The sequence below is a fragment of the Microtus ochrogaster genome, chromosome 8 (assembly GCF_000317375.1).
Source record: "Microtus ochrogaster isolate Prairie Vole_2 chromosome 8, MicOch1.0, whole genome shotgun sequence".
Taxonomy (NCBI): domain Eukaryota; kingdom Metazoa; phylum Chordata; class Mammalia; order Rodentia; family Cricetidae; genus Microtus; species Microtus ochrogaster.
The window spans coordinates 41,268,569-41,285,882 of NC_022015.1; the positions used below are offsets into that span (position 1 = coordinate 41,268,569).

The 17,314-nt window shown below is 55.0% G+C and overlaps 1 protein-coding gene across 21 annotated transcripts in view; it reads left to right on the forward strand.

The window, feature by feature from the left end:
* Positions 1 to 17,314, forward strand: part of Nrxn2 (neurexin 2) — a 114,839-nt gene that overhangs the window by 62,087 nt on the left and 35,438 nt on the right. For 10 of the 21 annotated variants that reach the window (XM_013347865.2, XM_013347854.2, XM_013347862.2 and 7 more), the window contains 8 exons: positions 2,079 to 2,465; positions 2,669 to 2,872; positions 8,742 to 8,768; positions 9,990 to 10,118; positions 10,477 to 10,858; positions 11,452 to 11,642; positions 12,757 to 12,930; positions 13,249 to 13,368. In XM_013347865.2, the coding sequence (XP_013203319.1) occupies positions 2,079 to 2,465; positions 2,669 to 2,872; positions 8,742 to 8,768; positions 9,990 to 10,118; positions 10,477 to 10,858; positions 11,452 to 11,642; positions 12,757 to 12,930; positions 13,249 to 13,368 (1,614 nt within the window). The remainder of the gene's footprint in view (positions 1 to 2,078; positions 2,466 to 2,668; positions 2,873 to 8,741; positions 8,769 to 9,989; positions 10,119 to 10,476; positions 10,859 to 11,451; positions 11,643 to 12,756; positions 12,931 to 13,248; positions 13,369 to 17,314) is intronic. The other 11 variants (XM_013347866.2, XM_013347867.2, XM_005351820.2 and 8 more) reach the window with 2 other exon arrangements.

Below are 17,314 nucleotides of genomic sequence, written 5' to 3' on the forward strand. Positions count from 1 at the left end.
GGCTCACATCCACACACACATGCAGGCACACACACGGTGGCTCACGTCTCCACACACACATGCAGGCACACATGGCAGCTCACATCCACACACACATGCAGGCACACACATATACACAAGATAAAAGTAAATAAATCTTAAAACAAAAGACTTTACAAGAAGCCGGGCATGGTAGTGCACACACCTTTAATCCCAGCACTTGGGAAGCAGAGGCACATGGCTCTCTGTGAGTTCGAGGCCAGCCTGGTCTACAGAGTGAGTCCTAGGACAGCTAGAGCTGGTACACAGAGAAACCCTATGGGGGGGAGGCGTGAAGACTTTACAAGGGAGCCCAGGAGATGGGTAGGGTTTTGAGGAAGGGACTGGCTGCTAGTAGGAGCTGCGTCTGCAAAGAAGGCTTTGGCTTTGCTCCTCGAGTTCCTTCAACTCTGCTCATATCTGACCTCTCCCCATCCCCCCCTTTCAAGATGCCCACCGTACTCATGTCTCAGAGGCCCAGTGGCTCCTTGTCACTCCTAAACCTTGCTAGGAGCTTTGCTTTTATTTTTTTTACACAGGATGGCACTATGTAGCCAGGTTGGCCTCTAACACGTCGCAGTTGTTCTGCCTCTACCTCCTGATATTGGGCTCATAGGTGTGAACCGCCATGCCTGGTGCCACCATTGCCCTGACCCTTCCTCCTTTCTTCTTTTAAGAGTTTGTCCTTGAAAAGGGAAACACGGGATAAAAAATAGAGGGCTTTCAGGCATAGTGGCACTTGCCTTTAATCCTAGCGTTCAGGAGAGAGAGGTAGGTGGAGCTCAGTGAGTTCAAGGCCAGCTTGGTCTACAGAGCAAGTTATAAGCAGCCAGTGCTACACAGTAATTATATCACACACACACACACACACACACACACACACACACACATACACAACACACATACCACACATACACAACACACACATACCACACACGCACACACACACGTAGAGAGATTGATCAGTGGTTAAGAGTGTGTACTGCCCTTGTAGAAGACCCAAGTTTCTTTCCTGGCACCCCCTCCCATTGGCTGGCTCACAATTGCCTGTACCTCCAGTTCCTGGAGACCTGATGATTCTTGCTGGCTCTGTGTGTGTCTGCACTCATAGGAACATACTCTCACAGAGACATACACATGCACGCATAATTTAAGACAGATCTTCAGAGTAAGCAACCTAGCACTAGAAGGAGGGGTTAAGGTTGCCCTAGTCTACATAGTGAGTTCTAGGCCAACCAGAGTTATATAGTGAGATCCTATGTCAAGAAAAAAATCTTTAACAAGTATTAATAAGCTTGGAACAATGGTACATGCCTATGATCCCAGCACTTGGGAGTTGAGGCAGGTGGATCACAGGTTCAAGGTCATCTTTGGTGATGTAAAATCATTCTGGTCTGCGTGATACGCTGATTAAAAAGTCAAAACCAAAAAAAAAATCCTGAACCAGAACAAATGAATAACACACACACACACACACACACACACATACACACACACACACACACACACGGGGTTGCTGGACTTAGTGACACACATCTGTAAGTTCAACCCTCTGTAGGAGGAAGCACAAAGATTTTCTAAGTTCTAGGCTATATATAGGAATCTGGCCTATATAAGGCGCTCCAGGGTAGCTAGGGCTACATAAACAAGTCTCTGTCTTACAACCCTCCCCTCCACACACGGAGATTCAATTATCACAGTTTCCTGCAGGATCTCTGGTCTGAGTGATCTGACCCGTTTAAGCCACAGGACTTTGGATGTATGTGCCGCCTGGATAGTTTGGAGGTCTCTTGTAGGTGGTGAGAAGGATCTGGACAGAGGTCTAGAGCCCATTGTGGCTGGGTGGGGTCTGGGACTGGCTCTCAAGCTCCTGGGCTTGAGGGCTTAAGTTAGGTAGTTTGCGCAGACGGTGACTGAGGCTAGACCCCAGGGACAAGGGTCATGCTCTTGAGCCCACTATTGGGTGCAGGATGGAGGGGGGCCTCAGTAGAGAAATTGGGACACCCCTTTCCAAACTCGACTTCCTTCCCCACTGAGGCTCACTCTCCGTTGGTCCCCAGGCTCAATCTCTGTGAACAGCCGCAGCACGCCATTCTTGGCAACGGGAGAGAGCGAGGTCCTGGACCTGGAGAGTGAGCTGTACCTGGGCGGCCTCCCTGAGGGTGGCCGGGTGGACCTGCCACTGCCTCCTGAGGTGTGGACAGCTGCTCTGCGGGCTGGCTATGTGGGCTGTGTTCGAGACCTCTTCATAGATGGACGGAGTCGAGACCTCCGGGGCCTGGCGGAGGCCCAGGGGGCTGCGGGTGTTGCCCCCTTCTGCTCCCGGGAGACGCTGAAGCAGTGTGCGTCAGCCCCGTGCCGAAATGGAGGTGTCTGTCGAGAAGGCTGGAACCGGTTCGTCTGTGACTGCATCGGGACCGGCTTTCTGGGTCGGGTCTGTGAGAGAGGTGAGTCTGGGCTTAGTCTCGGGTGTCCTGAGTCCAAAGGACCCCACTTTTACATTATCGTGCTGCACCCCTCTTCAGAGCACCCCTCAGGCCAGCTCAGACTTCTCTCCCGGTAATGACTCTCTTATTTTCTCTCTCTCTTCCCTTTTCATCTCCCCCCTCCCCCCTGTTTCTCTGGCCTCTGTTCTCCACCCCCGGGGCAGAGGCCACTGTCCTAAGCTATGATGGCTCCATGTACATGAAGATCATGCTGCCCAATGCCATGCACACGGAGGCAGAAGATGTGTCCCTGCGTTTCATGTCCCAGAGGGCCTATGGACTCATGATGGCCACCACCTCCAGGGAGTCAGCTGACACGCTGCGCCTCGAGCTGGACGGGGGGCAAGCGAAGCTCACCGTCAACCTCGGTAACCACCCCAATCCTCTGCTGGCCTCTTCCCAGCCTGCCTCTGACCTACACTCTCCTCTGTCTGGAGAAGCTGGTGGTGGCACCAGCCAGAGGTGACCCTGGCAGTTTGGAAATAGGTAGCAGCAACCTGAATCTGAGCCTCTGAGGGCTGTGTCTCTCTGTCCAGACCCAGAACACAGCCACACACACCTGTCAGAATGCGTCTGAGTGTGATAACTGTCCTCTCAAGTCGCAAAAGATGGCACACACTCATTCTTGTCTTGCTCATTCACGGGCTTCTTCATTATGGAATTACTTGTTGACACCTGCTAGGTACAATCCCGCGCTCAGCTCAGCCCAGTGGCAGATATGAGGACAGCAAACAGCTGGCCCTGGCAGGCAGTCACACTTGGTCGTTCTGCTTATCATACTGTCTCTGGGATGCGGTATGCGGGTTCCTGTGTGCATTCTGGACACAGGAACATGCTACCTCACACTTGTCACGCAGCTTATGTTCATGGCCGTGTCCCATGTGAGTCCCATTGGTGTTCTGGGAAGACACCAGCTGACCAGGAAGGCACTGTAGACCAGGCCAGCCTCGAACTCACAGAGATCCACCTGCTCTGCCTCCTGAGTGTTAAGATTAAAGGTGTAATGGCTGGGGGGGGGGGCGTGCCGGTGTCAAGCCCAGGCCGTGGGAAGTGTAGTTTTGGGTGGGGTATCAGCTTGCTGGCTCTTTCCACCAGACTACTCGCTGTTTCTGCTCTTTCCCACGGGTGAGAACAGGGTCTACACATCACTGTTGCTCCTCGGGGCACAGAAGGCATGCCAGGTTATCTGTTAGATTATCATGGGCCTCGGTGTTTGTGGTCACAATGGAGAGAGAAGGCAGAGTTACTTGTCTGTCTGGTTTCTAAGGGACTTCTTGTGAGGGCCAGCTATATGCCAGGTCAGGATCCAGAGCGAGGAGGCCGCCTCACAGACTACAGTGCAGGCCACCCTGAGTGGAGAGGCCCTACGGTGTTCAGGCTGCTGGCGCAGCTGTCCACTGAATACTATGGAAGTGCCACAACCAAGGACCTGCCCTGTAGAAGCCTTCAAGGCCCAAAGTCTAAGCAGAGCACTGTGCGTTCTGGTAATGGGGAGAAGGGGCCTCTCTAGAACACCAGGGCTTTGACACCTACCCGGATTCTCATCCTAACCTTGATCTCTGAAGCATCTCTGGGTAGATTGTGGACTTTGGAGGCCTTGTTTAAATACTTGTGTCGACACCTTCATTGCTCACCTCGACTCTCAGGTCAAGAATAGGCTGGAAGGCTGTGAGAGTTACCAGGGTCTCACGCTGGTTTGAGGCAGTACCTACAGCCCTGTTCTGACCTACAGCCACAGGTCACCGCGTGAATGGCAGACGGCAACTCTGCCCTCTTCCCAGATCTATTCCCTTGGCGCTGTCCTAGAGCGAAGGTCCTGTCCAGGGCCCCGTGTGCCCTTCTGCCTCCTTCATTCCCCCTGCACTGGTTCATGCTTGTGGTCTCACACGGCGAAGTGCTTGCCTTTGCTCTGTTTGGTGGGACCAAGCAGGGGAAGCCCATGGCCTTCATCCTCAGAGAGAAGACAGATGCTCTGGTGTCCTTGGACTGTTCTTGATTCTCCGGGAAGAAGCTGGAGTTTCTTTAGATGAGAGATGGCATCCTTGGTCAGGAAATCTTGTCTTGGCAGGCCCTTGGGACCTAATCCTTGGGATTTAACCTTTTTCCTACAGGCTTACCTTTCTGTCTGTGCCTCATGAATCTCAGAAGTCAGAACAAGACCCAGAGAGATTTAGTCTGAATGCCCCAGACTGATGATAGCCACCAGCCTGTGCCCTATTCCCATCTACAGAAACATGGGTGCTGAGAGCTAATCTCTAGCAGATAAAGCTGAGACCAAACACTTGGTGCAGACACATCTGTCTGCGGATTCCTCTTGAGGGCACAGAGGTGTGTAAGCACCAGATACACTCCAGTGTGGCACCTCAGCCCTGGCGGGGGACCCAAGATGGGGCCAGGTCCGTGATTTGCACAGTGTCCCCAGTCCAGTCCAGCCCCGAATTCCATATTCCCCATCCTGTGACCACCTAGGGCCTGCTGGACTCCAGACAGGCAGCAGCAGCGAGGCCATCATTCCGGGCCGGACTCACTGCTAAGGAACTAGAGGTTTGTTGCCTATGTGTAGGTACTAGAGACACAGTGGTCTGTCCAGCTGCCCAGGCTGGAGCTGAGATGGAGAGTTCTGGGCTGGGGGTCAGAAGACCAGGGTCCAGCCCTGGAATCTTTCGTCGCTGGGTAAGTTAATTCCCCTCCCCAAGCCTGCTCTTTTCCTTTTAAAAACAGGGCTAAGAATCTTCCCCCAGTGCCCGAGGCATCAACCCAGTGGGTAAAATGCTCGTCTTGCAAGCATGAGGACCCAAGTTTAATCTCCAGCAATGCATTTGTAATTCCAGAAGGGGAAGCAGAGACAGGAAGATCCCTGGGGCTTACTGGCCAGCTAGTCTAGCCTGGCTGGTGAACTCCAGATCACAGTGAGAGACTGTCTCAAAAATCAAGGTAGACGGCTTCCGAGGGATGGACACCTGAGGGTGATCTCGGTTTGGCCTCCAGATCTACTCCAATGTGGCACTTCAGCGTGGGAGAGGAACCCAAGTTGGAGCCAGGTGCAAGGCTTGCTTCTACATAGCATCACCAGTACAGACTAGCTCCTTATTCCCATCCTGTGACCCACCCGGGGCCTGCTGGGCTCCAGACAGGCAGCAGCAGTGAGGCCAGAGTTCTGGGCTGGGCTTGCTGCTAAGGAACTAGAGGTTTGGTCTCTGATTTGTGGTCTGTGTCTGTAGAGAAGGAGGCCAGAGGTTCAGAGGTCACACAGGTAGTCAGTCACACCATTCAGACTGTCAGGCATAGACACTCAGAGGTGGTCCTGAAGAAAGAGCAGAGGTACTAGACCAGGCCCTGGTAGAAGGGGTCTTCCTCTGACATGGACACTCTGACCACTGGGCTCTTCTTCCTTAGCACCCTCCGGGCCTTCTCAGATTTCCCCTTGCTCCTAAGTTCTCACTGGTTTTGCCCTCTTGAGCCTTGCTCATGTTTTAAGTCAGCAGGAAAACACATGACACCCCAGAGCCCTTTAACTCCCGGGGCACGGAAGAGCCCACGCCTTCCCACCCGGGGGCTGGGAGCCTGAGTGGGGAAGACACCAGGGCCAAGTGATCCCTTCTTGATACAAAGCCTCTTGAGAGGAATGGCTGGGTGTTTTTGAAATTCCTTGCATGGAGCTGGGGGCTGGATGTCTTCACCCCACTTCCTACCCCCAGAAGTGAGTTAGACCAAGCCAGGGGACTGTGTTCTTTCCATTCATTTCATTCTCGGTGGGCTGTTTTCTCCACATCCACCCCACCCCACCCCACCCCATCCCATCCCATCCATGTTCATGCCGTCACCCTGATCTTGTGTCTGGCATCAGTGTGCCCATCTCTGCTCTTGGGGCGCTGGCGGCTGACTAACGGGTTCCTGGTTATCACTCTCTGAACAGCATTTTGGGGAATGTGTGTGGAAGAGCTGCTTTCTCCAGCCCTCTCTCCCTGCTCTCTTCTGGGAGGAGCCTGCCTCCCTGGATACCCATCTTCAAAGGGGCTTCTGAGGGGAATCACTGCAGGGTAGGCTGGAATTGTCACCTCTTCTCTGGACAGATGGACACCCTGACACTCCTGGTATATCCTCTCCTTGGGATGGGAAAGTCAAGCTTTTTGCTTGGCCCTGTTCCTTTACAGGAGACTGACCTGCCCTTCCAGCCCCCTTTTTCTTTTTTGGACCCTTCATGGGTGAAGACTCTGCTGGCTGGAGAGAGCCCCTGGGACCTGAAACCAGGGCCTGGCACCCTCCCCCCTCATCCTGACCCTCCCTCTGTTCCTGGTTCTTCCTCTTCTCTCTCCATTCTTACTCAGCCTCCTTCCCCTCCCTGTGACCCCTCACTTCCTCTTGTGTCTGTCCCTTGGTGCCCAGGCTTTGGCTCAGGGTCCCTGCTGCTCCTCCCACTCTGCTGTGGTTGACAACGCGTGTGGAGCTCAGCTGTACTGCCTGAGGGCTCGTGACCTGCAGAGCCACAGGGGCTGCTTACCACCACTGCAGGAACCTTCCCTGGCCCTAGGGATGCAGCTGCATCCTGGGCTGTCGGGCACCTGGGCAGAACTTGTTCATGGAGAACCCACGGGAGGCCAGGGCCTCACTCTTCACTAGGGTTAGAGATTGTCCCCTGGAAGGCAGGGACACACCCTCAGCCTGCCCCAGCCTCTCAGCACTGAGGAAGAGAAGGCCAGGCCTCCGAGAGATCTGCCTGAAGTCACACAGTGAGTCTGTGTAGGACTGAGGTGAGGGCCTAGCTCCCCTGACTCATACCCCAGACAGTCCCATCACTCGAGCCTGGCCAGTGCCCCCTAAGGGCACACTAGAACTTCAAATGACCCAGGGCTCTTGGGGGCCCGGGATGTTGGCTCTGTGTAGCACAAATACTAATTAATCTTAATAATAAAAACCCAAAGTCAGATATTGGGGTAAATGCTGAAAGATCAGAGAGGTGAAGGAGCCAGCCACTAGACAGATTTTTCCCCCCTCTACTGAGTCCTCAGACCAAAGGGGGCAAAATCCTCAGAATCTCCATGAATCCTCATGGATGGGCTGGGCTCCTGTCTCCTGCCACCTCTCTATGACCAGTTGTATTCCTGTCCCCACTTTCTTAGTGCTGGGATTAAAGCATGTGACTCCCAAGGACTGGGATTAAAGGTGTGAGCCATCACCACCTGGCTTTGTTTCTCTGAGACTGGATCAAGCTTGTGCAGCCCAGGGTGGCCTTGAACTCACAGAGATCTGTCTGCATCTGCCTTCTGAGTTCTACAATTAAAGGTGTGCGCCACCACTGCCTGGCCTCTATGGCTAACTAGTGACTAGCTCTGCACTCTGATTTTCCGTCACGCTTTATTTGTTAGATTACAAACAAAATATCACCACAGCTTTTTGTAAATATGGGTTTTCTAACCATAAGAGACCCTTCTAGACTTGAAACTGGGGACAGCAATGCCAGGCTCAGGGTAGGATTGAGGACCTTGCTTGCCAGTGACTTGCACTGGGCCTAGAAGTCACATTTTGCAGATCTTGGCATCCCTCTCTGAGGCCTTGACTCCTCCTTAGGGAAACTGACAAAACACTTGTTCTTCAGGGTGGAGGAGTACGTTGACCCCTAGTGGAAGCTCGGTGCCCTCAGGGCGGGGTAGATGGAAGGAAGGTTCCTGTAGGGGTGGTGCCAGCCACTGGGGCTTTGCGAGGTCTATGGCCTTAGGAAGGGGGCCCTGGGGCAGACCCCTCTTTTGAGCTCAGAGCTTGAGGAGTGACTTGTCACACCTGAGCTCTAAGCAGGGTGTCATCCCAGAGCAGGGGATGCAGGGACCCTGGCCTGCCCTACCCATTTCCCTCCCAGGGATTGGGTAGATGTGGGGTCGGCCAAGCCCTCATCCCCTGGCTAGCCCCTGTACGGCTGGGATTCCCGAGGTGCCCATCTCCCTCAGACATGAGAGGCCTGGGCCCCTCAAAAAGGGGCACACAAGCCCTCTTCCTACCACCGGACTGCCCTGCCTCTTGACTTTGGGGAGGGTTAAAGCCCTCTTGGGGGCAAGAAGGACAAGGGTCCAACTGAGGAAGGGGAAAGGGCACCTGGGCACGCGTGGTCCCCAGAAAGTGGCCCTGGAGGGAACCCCCCCGCCTGCAGATACCCCTCCCTGTGAAGGATGTAAAAAAAAACCAAAAAACCTTGTTTTGCCTTTTTTTCTCCCTCCCCCTCCGCCCACCCCATGGCCCCCCCAGACTGCCTGCGCGTCGGCTGCGCACCTAGTAAGTGGCTTCCCTCTTCTTCTGCAGAGACCCAAGGGATCTGGGACACTGGGAATTGGGATTTAGGGAGAAAGGGATGAGTTGGGGGATAGTTTCATTACTGGTTGTGAGGCCAGGTGTGTGGGGAGGGGAGCAGGCATGGGGTTGGGAAGGGGAATTATGGAGGGCAGGATGGATACAACGAAGCGGAATCAGAGAGAGGTAGTTGGTGAGGATGCTTATGGATTTTGGGAAAGGGAGGGCCAGGACACCTTGTCTCCCAAGTCAGCAGCAGAAGGCAGAAATCTGGAGCTGGGTGGCATCTACTGCAAGATTACACAAAGCCTGGAGACATAATGATGCATCTCCATCAGTGACCACAAGGGGGCAGGCGAGGTACATGGGAAAGATAATTTGGGCAAGGGGCGGGGCATGCTAGGAGCCTCAAAGCCTAGTCTTTACTGCCAGTATACAGGGTTCCTGACAAACTCAAGAGTCACCAGTGAGGGCTGTGAGCAGGGAGTCAGAGGGTCAGCGGATGTAGATAGGTCTGGGTTTCTCTGCCCCCGGTCTAGGTGCTCAGTCTCAGAGAGTCTCTGCACACTGTGCCTTGCAGTCAGATCATGGAAGGTGCAAGCAGAGAGTTCGTGTGCTCAGTGCCCCTTGTTTTATGTGGTTGTGGCACAGTGTGTGCATGCACCTGAGGCCTTTTAATTCCAGTACCCTGAGCCCCAGGCAGACTGAGCCCTAGGGACCCAGGGGTAGCTCGGAGGTGCTACAAAGTCCTGCATCATCTGAGAGATATGTTCATTTATTGACAACCTCCCTGTCAATACGTGGTCAGTTTCCAAGGACCAGAACCTGGCTGTGGTTTTGCAGGCTCTCTGAGTGCTGAGTAGGGGAGAGCAGTTCCAGGGCGCATGCAGGGAAGTGACAGTAGGGCTGAGCTGGCTTGTGCATGCAGAGGGGGCGGTGTGGGCGCCCCTCCTTTGGAGAGTGTTAGGGCTGAGAACCCAGCTGCTAGCGTGTCTGTGCTCAGGGCCACCACTGGTGTCATAGTCTACACAACTGGCATCCTTTGCAGTCGCACAAAATGATGGAACTGGGTTTGTGACCCCTGCATGCACTCCAGGTGTGAGGGGAGGGGCACACACGTTGACATGAGCTAGAAGTGGGGAGTGCATATGCGCAGGTGGGCTCCTTGTCTGGGACCATGTGTCAGCCACGCTCACTCCCCCCTTGGTGCTGCAGGTAAAGGCCCCGAGACACTCTTTGCGGGGCACAAGCTGAACGACAATGAGTGGCACACAGTGAGGGTGGTGCGGCGTGGCAAGAGCCTGCAGCTGTCTGTGGACAACGTGACTGTGGAGGGTAGGTGCCTGGACCCAGGGTGGCACACTTATTTCTAGTGACCTGTGCTTGCTTGGTTTTTAACTTCTGGCTGGGTTGTTGCTCCTAGGGAAGTAATTGTTATGGCTCTGGACCCCAGGGACCATTTCAACTTCCTACATGCAGCCTCTTTGGGGAAGTTTATTGGCCTTCCACTGACTCTTGCAGCTTCTCCCAGCGTGGTGGGACATTAGCACTGGCCCCGGACATCTACTGATGTTGCTTGCTGTGGTTCCGTGTCAAGGAGATGATGCTTCTGGGAACACAAGGCCCCATCCCAGAGGCCCCTTGTTTATGCACTGAGTTTCTCTCCCTCATATTGGTCTTCTGTCCTGAACAGGACAGATGGCAGGAGCCCACACTCGGCTGGAGTTCCACAACATTGAGACGGGCATCATGACAGAACGGCGGTTCATCTCTGTGGTGCCCTCCAACTTCATCGGGCACCTGAGTGGGCTGGTGTTCAACGGCCAGCCCTACATGGACCAGTGCAAGGACGGGGATATCACCTATTGTGAGCTTAATGCTCGGTTTGGTCTGCGTGCCATTGTGGCCGATCCTGTCACCTTCAAGAGTCGTAGCAGCTACCTGGCTTTGGCTACGCTGCAGGCTTACGCCTCCATGCACCTCTTCTTCCAGTTCAAGACCACAGCCCCGGATGGGCTTCTGCTGTTCAACTCGGGCAACGGCAATGACTTCATTGTCATCGAGCTGGTCAAGGGGTGAGGGGCTGGGTGTTGTGGTGATGTCCCCTTGCTGGCTCAAATACAGCTCCCCTGACCACTGGGAATCTTTAAGGCTCCTAGATCTCAGGGCAAGATTTACACCCCTAGCCATCGGCCGGGAGGGCTCTTCCTCAGCCAAGATGGAGAAACTGAACCCTGATGCCAGGCTGCTGGCTCCTCAGATGCTTCCTTGCCAGGGTTCCCGGTTACATCCCTTCTCTGCCCACTGCCTTCTCTATGGCAGAAGTGAGCCCAGTCCTTCTGTTGCCCTGAAAGACTGCACCCCCCAAGCAGCTCAGACTCTGCTTCTGGGTGACCCCTACTGTATCACTCAAACTCCCCCCCTTTTTTTTGGTCCTCTTGGGTCCCAAGAGCAAGTGCTTCTGTGACCGCCTCCCTGCCCTCATCCTCCAGGGACAAGACTTCATGCCACAGCCTGTTAATGCCACTGCTCATGTTCCTTCCTGTGGCATCTCTTCCTCCACTTCTCCTTCCCGGGACCCCCCGCTTCCCTGCCAGCAGTAGCTCATTCTTCCTGGCATCTCAGCGGTCCCCACCTGATCTAGTGTTTCCTCCCTGTTGTGGGGCAGGTACATCCACTACGTGTTTGACCTGGGGAATGGCCCGTCCTTGATGAAGGGAAACTCAGACAAACCGGTCAATGACAACCAGTGGCACAATGTGGTGGTGTCCAGGGACCCAGGCAACGTGCACACGCTGAAGATCGACTCCCGCACTGTCACGCAGCACTCCAACGGTGCCCGCAATCTGGATCTTAAAGGTGGGGCTGGAGCCTCTGGAGAAGGCCAGCCTTAGCCCAGCTCCCCTTCTCCAGGAAGATCACTCCCCCTGCAAGGGGTCAAGGCTGCTTCTCTTTCCTCTCCCCCAACCCTCTTTCCTGTTCTCCACTGTGTCTGACTGATGTTTCTCACCGGGGTCTCACTGGGCTCTATGCAGCTTTCTCTGATGGAACACTGGGAGGCTGTTTCTCACCGGGGCCCCACCTTCTCCAATGACTCTATGGTTGTCATTGAAGTAGCCATTGCCAGCCATCAGAGTAGGAGACTGAGAGGAAGAGGAGAAGAGGAGAAGGGGGAAGGGGAGACGGCGGACTGGGCAATGGAACAGGAACATGAGGCCTGCAGCAGTTCCAGAGCCAGCTGGGATCCATGCTGCCTTCTTGCACATGCCTGCAGCATCCCTTAGCCCCATGTGTGTCCATGTAACCTGGACTGACAAAATTTGGGGGAGATCTTCAGAGACCAATGAATTTACCTCCTGAATCCGCAGACCCACTCGCTTGCACGACTGTGCTGCAAATTCTCCTCACTCCCAGGAGAGGGCGATGTGGTACAGAGAATCGGATGTGGCCGTCTTCAGATAGGATGCCCAGGGCTGCTGAAGCCAAGCTAGACATTGGTCAGGACTTCCCTTAGAGTCCATGTGGGACGTTAGGCATCCCTGGGGAAGACTTCTTCCCAGAGCCCAGCCGTCAGGAGGATTTCGGAGGGGAGAAGGCCGCTGAGTGGGGAAAGGCTGCGGTTCTGGGAAACAGTCTTTGGGATGGGGGAGCGGGGGTGGAAGGGATGTAGGGCTGCGCATCCATGAAAGGCCCTGATTACAGGCCGGAACTGGAATCCAACGTGTGGGAGAGAGCCTGGAGTGGGTCCCTCCAGCTGCCCCCACCCCCACTACCGCAGGCATCTGGGCTCCTGAGGGAGGGGAGCAGACAGATGGCAAAGGGAAGGGAAGGTGGAGAGTCTGCAGGTCCTTGTATCTGTTAGGGATACTGGGAGCCTTCCAGATGTCTGGGAGGACCCCGCGGTGGGATGTCAGCATCTCGGGAGGGGAATAAGGTCCAGGATAGTGGGGTGTTGACAGCACTCCCTTTGCAGGGGAGTTGTACATCGGTGGCCTGAGCAAGAATATGTTCAGCAACCTGCCCAAGCTGGTGGCCTCTCGGGATGGCTTTCAGGGCTGCCTGGCCTCTGTGGACCTCAACGGGCGCCTCCCAGACCTCATTGCTGATGCCCTGCACCGCATCGGGCAGGTGGAGAGAGGCTGTGATGGTGAGTATGTGCCAGGGTGGTGGAGCCCTGAGGCTTCTCGGGACTGAAGAAGCCTGTCCCAAGAACTCTGGGACAAAGAGGACAGGGAAGGGACAAGTCACACACTCTCCCTGTTGTCTCCAGCCCTGGCCTCTAGTTCCAAACCTAGCAGTCTTTGAATGTCCCTGTTCCTATCCTGTCCCAGCACCGTGTTAGGTATCTGGCCATTCTAGTTTGGTGGACCAAGGACAGAGACTCTCTGCCTGGCTGTGGAACTTCTGCAGCCCCTGGGGGACGTTGGCTGAGCCCAGGGCATTCCTCCTTTGTGCTCCTTCCCAGGCCCCAGCACCACCTGCACCGAAGAGTCTTGTGCCAACCAGGGCGTCTGTCTGCAGCAGTGGGATGGCTTTACCTGTGACTGTACCATGACTTCCTATGGAGGCCCTGTCTGCAATGACCGTGAGTGCCTGCAGGACTGGGCCCTGGGAGTTCCCATCCCTGTCCCCAGCCACAGGACCCACCTGGGAGGGAGGAGAGAGGGATTTTGATTCCTTCTGCTCCATCCCACAGAGCCCACAGGTGCTTGCTAGTGGCTGCTGCCCCTCGCGAAGTCTCTGGAGCCATCGATTGACAGGTGGCCTGTCCTGGTTCTGAGATGGCAGATCATCGGATTTCCTTAGACATAGGTCCTCTGTTCTCTTTTTCTCTCCCTAACGCAAGAATCCCAGCTGCAGGTTGTCCCTTTGAGCCACAAGGTCAGTCCCTAGTGTCCTCCCTTGCTAGCTTGCATATTGTTGAGGCCCCTCCCCAGAGATAACAGCTTTGGCAGCATTTTCTAGTCCCCAGTGGTTGGTGGCCATCAGCTGGTTACAGCTTGGCAGAGGGAGGACAGCTGGGCCAGACATGGGGGTTTAGAGGGGGGTGCGGAGGCTTTGACCTTTCTGATGATTGGGGACGGGGTGGGCAGCAAAGCAAAGTGACATCAGAAGAGACACCCCACCCCATGCACACATGAGAGGATAAAGCTTTCCTGCTCTTCAAACACAAAGTGCAAGTGAGCCAACTCAGGGCCTGGAAATGCCCAGAGGTAGTTACGGCAGTCCTAGTCCTGCCTGTCCCCTCACTTCTGTCTGGACCTGCATCATCTGATGGAGCCCTGAGTCATTCCAGGGGATGAGGCTCTTGGGTGGCCATGGGCTTGTCCTTTGACAAAATGTCCAGCCCCTCTCCCCCGCATTTACTGATTCTCTGGTGTGGCCAGCCATTCCAGCTCTGTCCCCAAGGTGTGGCCAGCCATCCCAGCTCTGTCCCCAAGGTGTGGCCAGCCATCCCAGCTCTGTCCCCAAGGTGTGGTCAGCCACCCCAGCTTTGTCCCCCGGGCGGTTTATCTGACCTGCTGTGCTCTGTGCCTCCCTAAACTTCCCAGCCAGCTCAGGACCACCTCAGCCCTGCTGTGTGTTCTGCTTGGCCCCAGTCGGCACAGACCTGCTCACTGTAACCCTCCCCACTGGCAGTCCTGTGCCACCTGCAAAGGCAAAACCATCCCATTTGATCCTACACCAAGCCTCCAGTCGCGGGGATTGAGCTTCACTAGAACCTGGGATCCCTTGACTATGATGGTTACTCCCGCTGCACGTGGGATTCTGGGAATGGTGGTGGTACCCATGTTGGTTTTCCTTGCTTAGGATATAGGCAATCTGGTCTAAGTATGACTGTTCACGTTCACTATTATGCTTCAGGAAGGGGCCAACAGCTGGAGGCAGGATGTGTGTCTAGAGAATTGCTCCATCTTTGGGCAGGGGCGGGAGGAGAAAGTTCTCTAAGTTTTAGGCTGGTGGCCTGGCTCAGCCTGGGAAGTGCCATCATTCCAAGCACCTGGCTGTGTCTGGTGGCACAGTCTGTGCAAAGCTGTGGAGCTAAAAGAAAAGGTGGGTGAAGTCTGGAGCCCCCATAAGGGCTTAGTGTTGTTCTGAAGAAGCCAGTTCTGGAGCTCCTCTGAGGTCTCCCCTACTGTAAGGGGGAGCAAGAAACTGGTTGGGGTGTCTGTCAGTCATGCCCCCTTTCCTCCAGGGCCTCTCCTCTGGGGTTTCGCCCATCGGGGAGCTCTATACAGCTGCACACCATCACACAGAAACAAGTAAAGACATTGGCTGTGTGTGAAGAGAGCTGGGGAGGGTGGGCAAGGTGGCAGGGCAGAACTGGCCCTTTGAGGGTGTTTGGAGCTGTCTCAATGGAGGGAGACTAGGAGGAAGAGAAGTCTGACCTTCAGGACAGCCTCTTCCCGCCTTTTACCTTGGTTCCTCCATCTGTATCATGAGGGGTTTATGGGGTTTGGGGAAGCTCTCAAGAGTCAACTGTGTTAGAGCAGCAGAAGAAAGATCAGTTGGAGAAGCAAGTAGAGAAAGTGGAACTGGACTGTTGGATGGGAGGAAGGAGGGGATGTGCACACCAGAGCCCTGGGCTCCTGCTGTCCGAGGCAGCCTCCTGCCTTTCCCAGGCTGTCTCTCAGCATGGCTGCTTCTCCATCTCTCCTCATCTCTGCAACCTCTATTGATCTCTTGCACACCTCCGTCTCTCTCCTCTCTTCCCCTCTGTGTCTCTGTCTCCCCCACACCCCAGTATCACTCTCTCCAGTTCCCACTCACCCATATTGATCGGCCTCTAGGCGGTTTCCCTTCCTCTCCTCTGGCCACCACCACCAGCTCCTCCCTCTCTCCCTCTGGGGCCATAAATTTTCTGCCTGCTTGGAGCTGTGTCAGTTCGTACTCCAGAGCCAGGGGCTCAAGGAATGGAAAGAGTGGGCAGATGGACAGGACCTTGGGGACCCCAACCCACTCTCTCTCCTCCCTTGTGTGGCTAAGCCATCACTTGAAAATTCCTCTTGGGTATCAAGAGCTGGTCTCCACTTTTGAAGGATGTGGTGTGTGTGGGTCACTGTCCCCCATCTAATAAACTGGGGGGAATGGCTGCAGCGGTACAGGTGCTGTCCTGACCCCTCCCTCCCTCCCTCCCTCTCTCCCTCCCTCTCTCCCTCCCTTCCTCCCTGTCTTTCTATCTCAGAAACAGAGTCTCAATATGTACCCCAGGCTGGACTCCAGCTTGTGGCAGTTTTCTGCACCAGCCCAACAAAGTGCTGGAATTCCAGACATTAGAACCAACCAGGCTTGTCCTGACTGCACCCACGAGCTCAGGGATCACCATGACAATTTTGCACCAAAATGGAATCTGGAATCAATAGTAGGAGCCCCTCTCCCCTCCCCCTCCTCTTCTATTCACCTTTCCTTTTTGCTCACCTGTCCTCAGTCCCGGTCCCCTGTGCCTCCTCCCCTCCTCCTCCTCTGCCTCCTTCACTGCACCCTCTCCCTTGTCCAAGCAGAATGATGTGAGTGCGAAGGCTGCATCCCAATGAGAGGAAGGGATTTTATCTGCATGTATCTTTGGGGCCATGACAAACACTTTCTAACCCACCCCAAGTTTGGAGAGCAGATCCCAGTGTAGGTGTAAGGATGCCTCCTAAGAGAGGAATGGTTTCTTCAGCTGGATGTAAGTGGACCCACAAGGTTTTGTCCTTCCGGACAACTGTCCTGGAGAACCCTGGGGAGCTAGGGGCTGAGACTAAGGGAGGAGGAGAAGTGGGGAGGATAGGAGGGGGCGTTGGAGGAAGGGAGGAGGGCCGTGTGTAGGGGTAGGCAAACACCTTGACAGGCAGGTGAGTGTGTGTGTGTGTGTGTGTGTGTGTGTGTGTGTGTGTGTGAGAGAGAGAGAGAGAGAGAGAGAGAGAGAGAGAGAGAGAGAGACTATCCAGTGCCTTTGGGGCTTTGGATAGGTTGTTTCTAGGAGTATGGATGACTGTCTCAGAGGGTGAGTTCCAAGGAGGTTGGGAGTGTATGTTGGCCATTCATTGCCTATAATCAAGCATGTATGTGTGTATGTACATATGCTTCTGTAAGCATTTGGTATTCCAGTATCTGATCACACACATGCACATATGTGTCTGAGCTGTGTGGCTCTCGGCACACTGGTGCCTATAGGGATGCGTGGGTGTTTTCATACCCAAGCCTGTCCACAACCCAGGTTGCACATGTGTTCCAAGGGGTGCTTAAGAGGGCTGTGGCCACATCTCTGCTTGCTGGACCAGCAAGCACTTTTGGGGCTCGTCCAGATGGGGGGGAAGGGGAGGGGAGGGGAGAAGGAAGATAGCTGCTTCTCTTGCAAGCCTCAGTCCTGTTCAATTATTCAGCAGGGCCCCTTCTCCAGGAGGGGGGCGGCGGTGGTGGTGATGGTGATGGTGGAAAGCGCGCTCCCGAGCGCGGGGGAGGGGTGGGGCGCGTGCATAGGAGAGGCGAGAGCCGAGCGGGCTAGCCAGGTGCCACGCCGCGGAGCTGCCCAGCGCCGCCCGCAGATC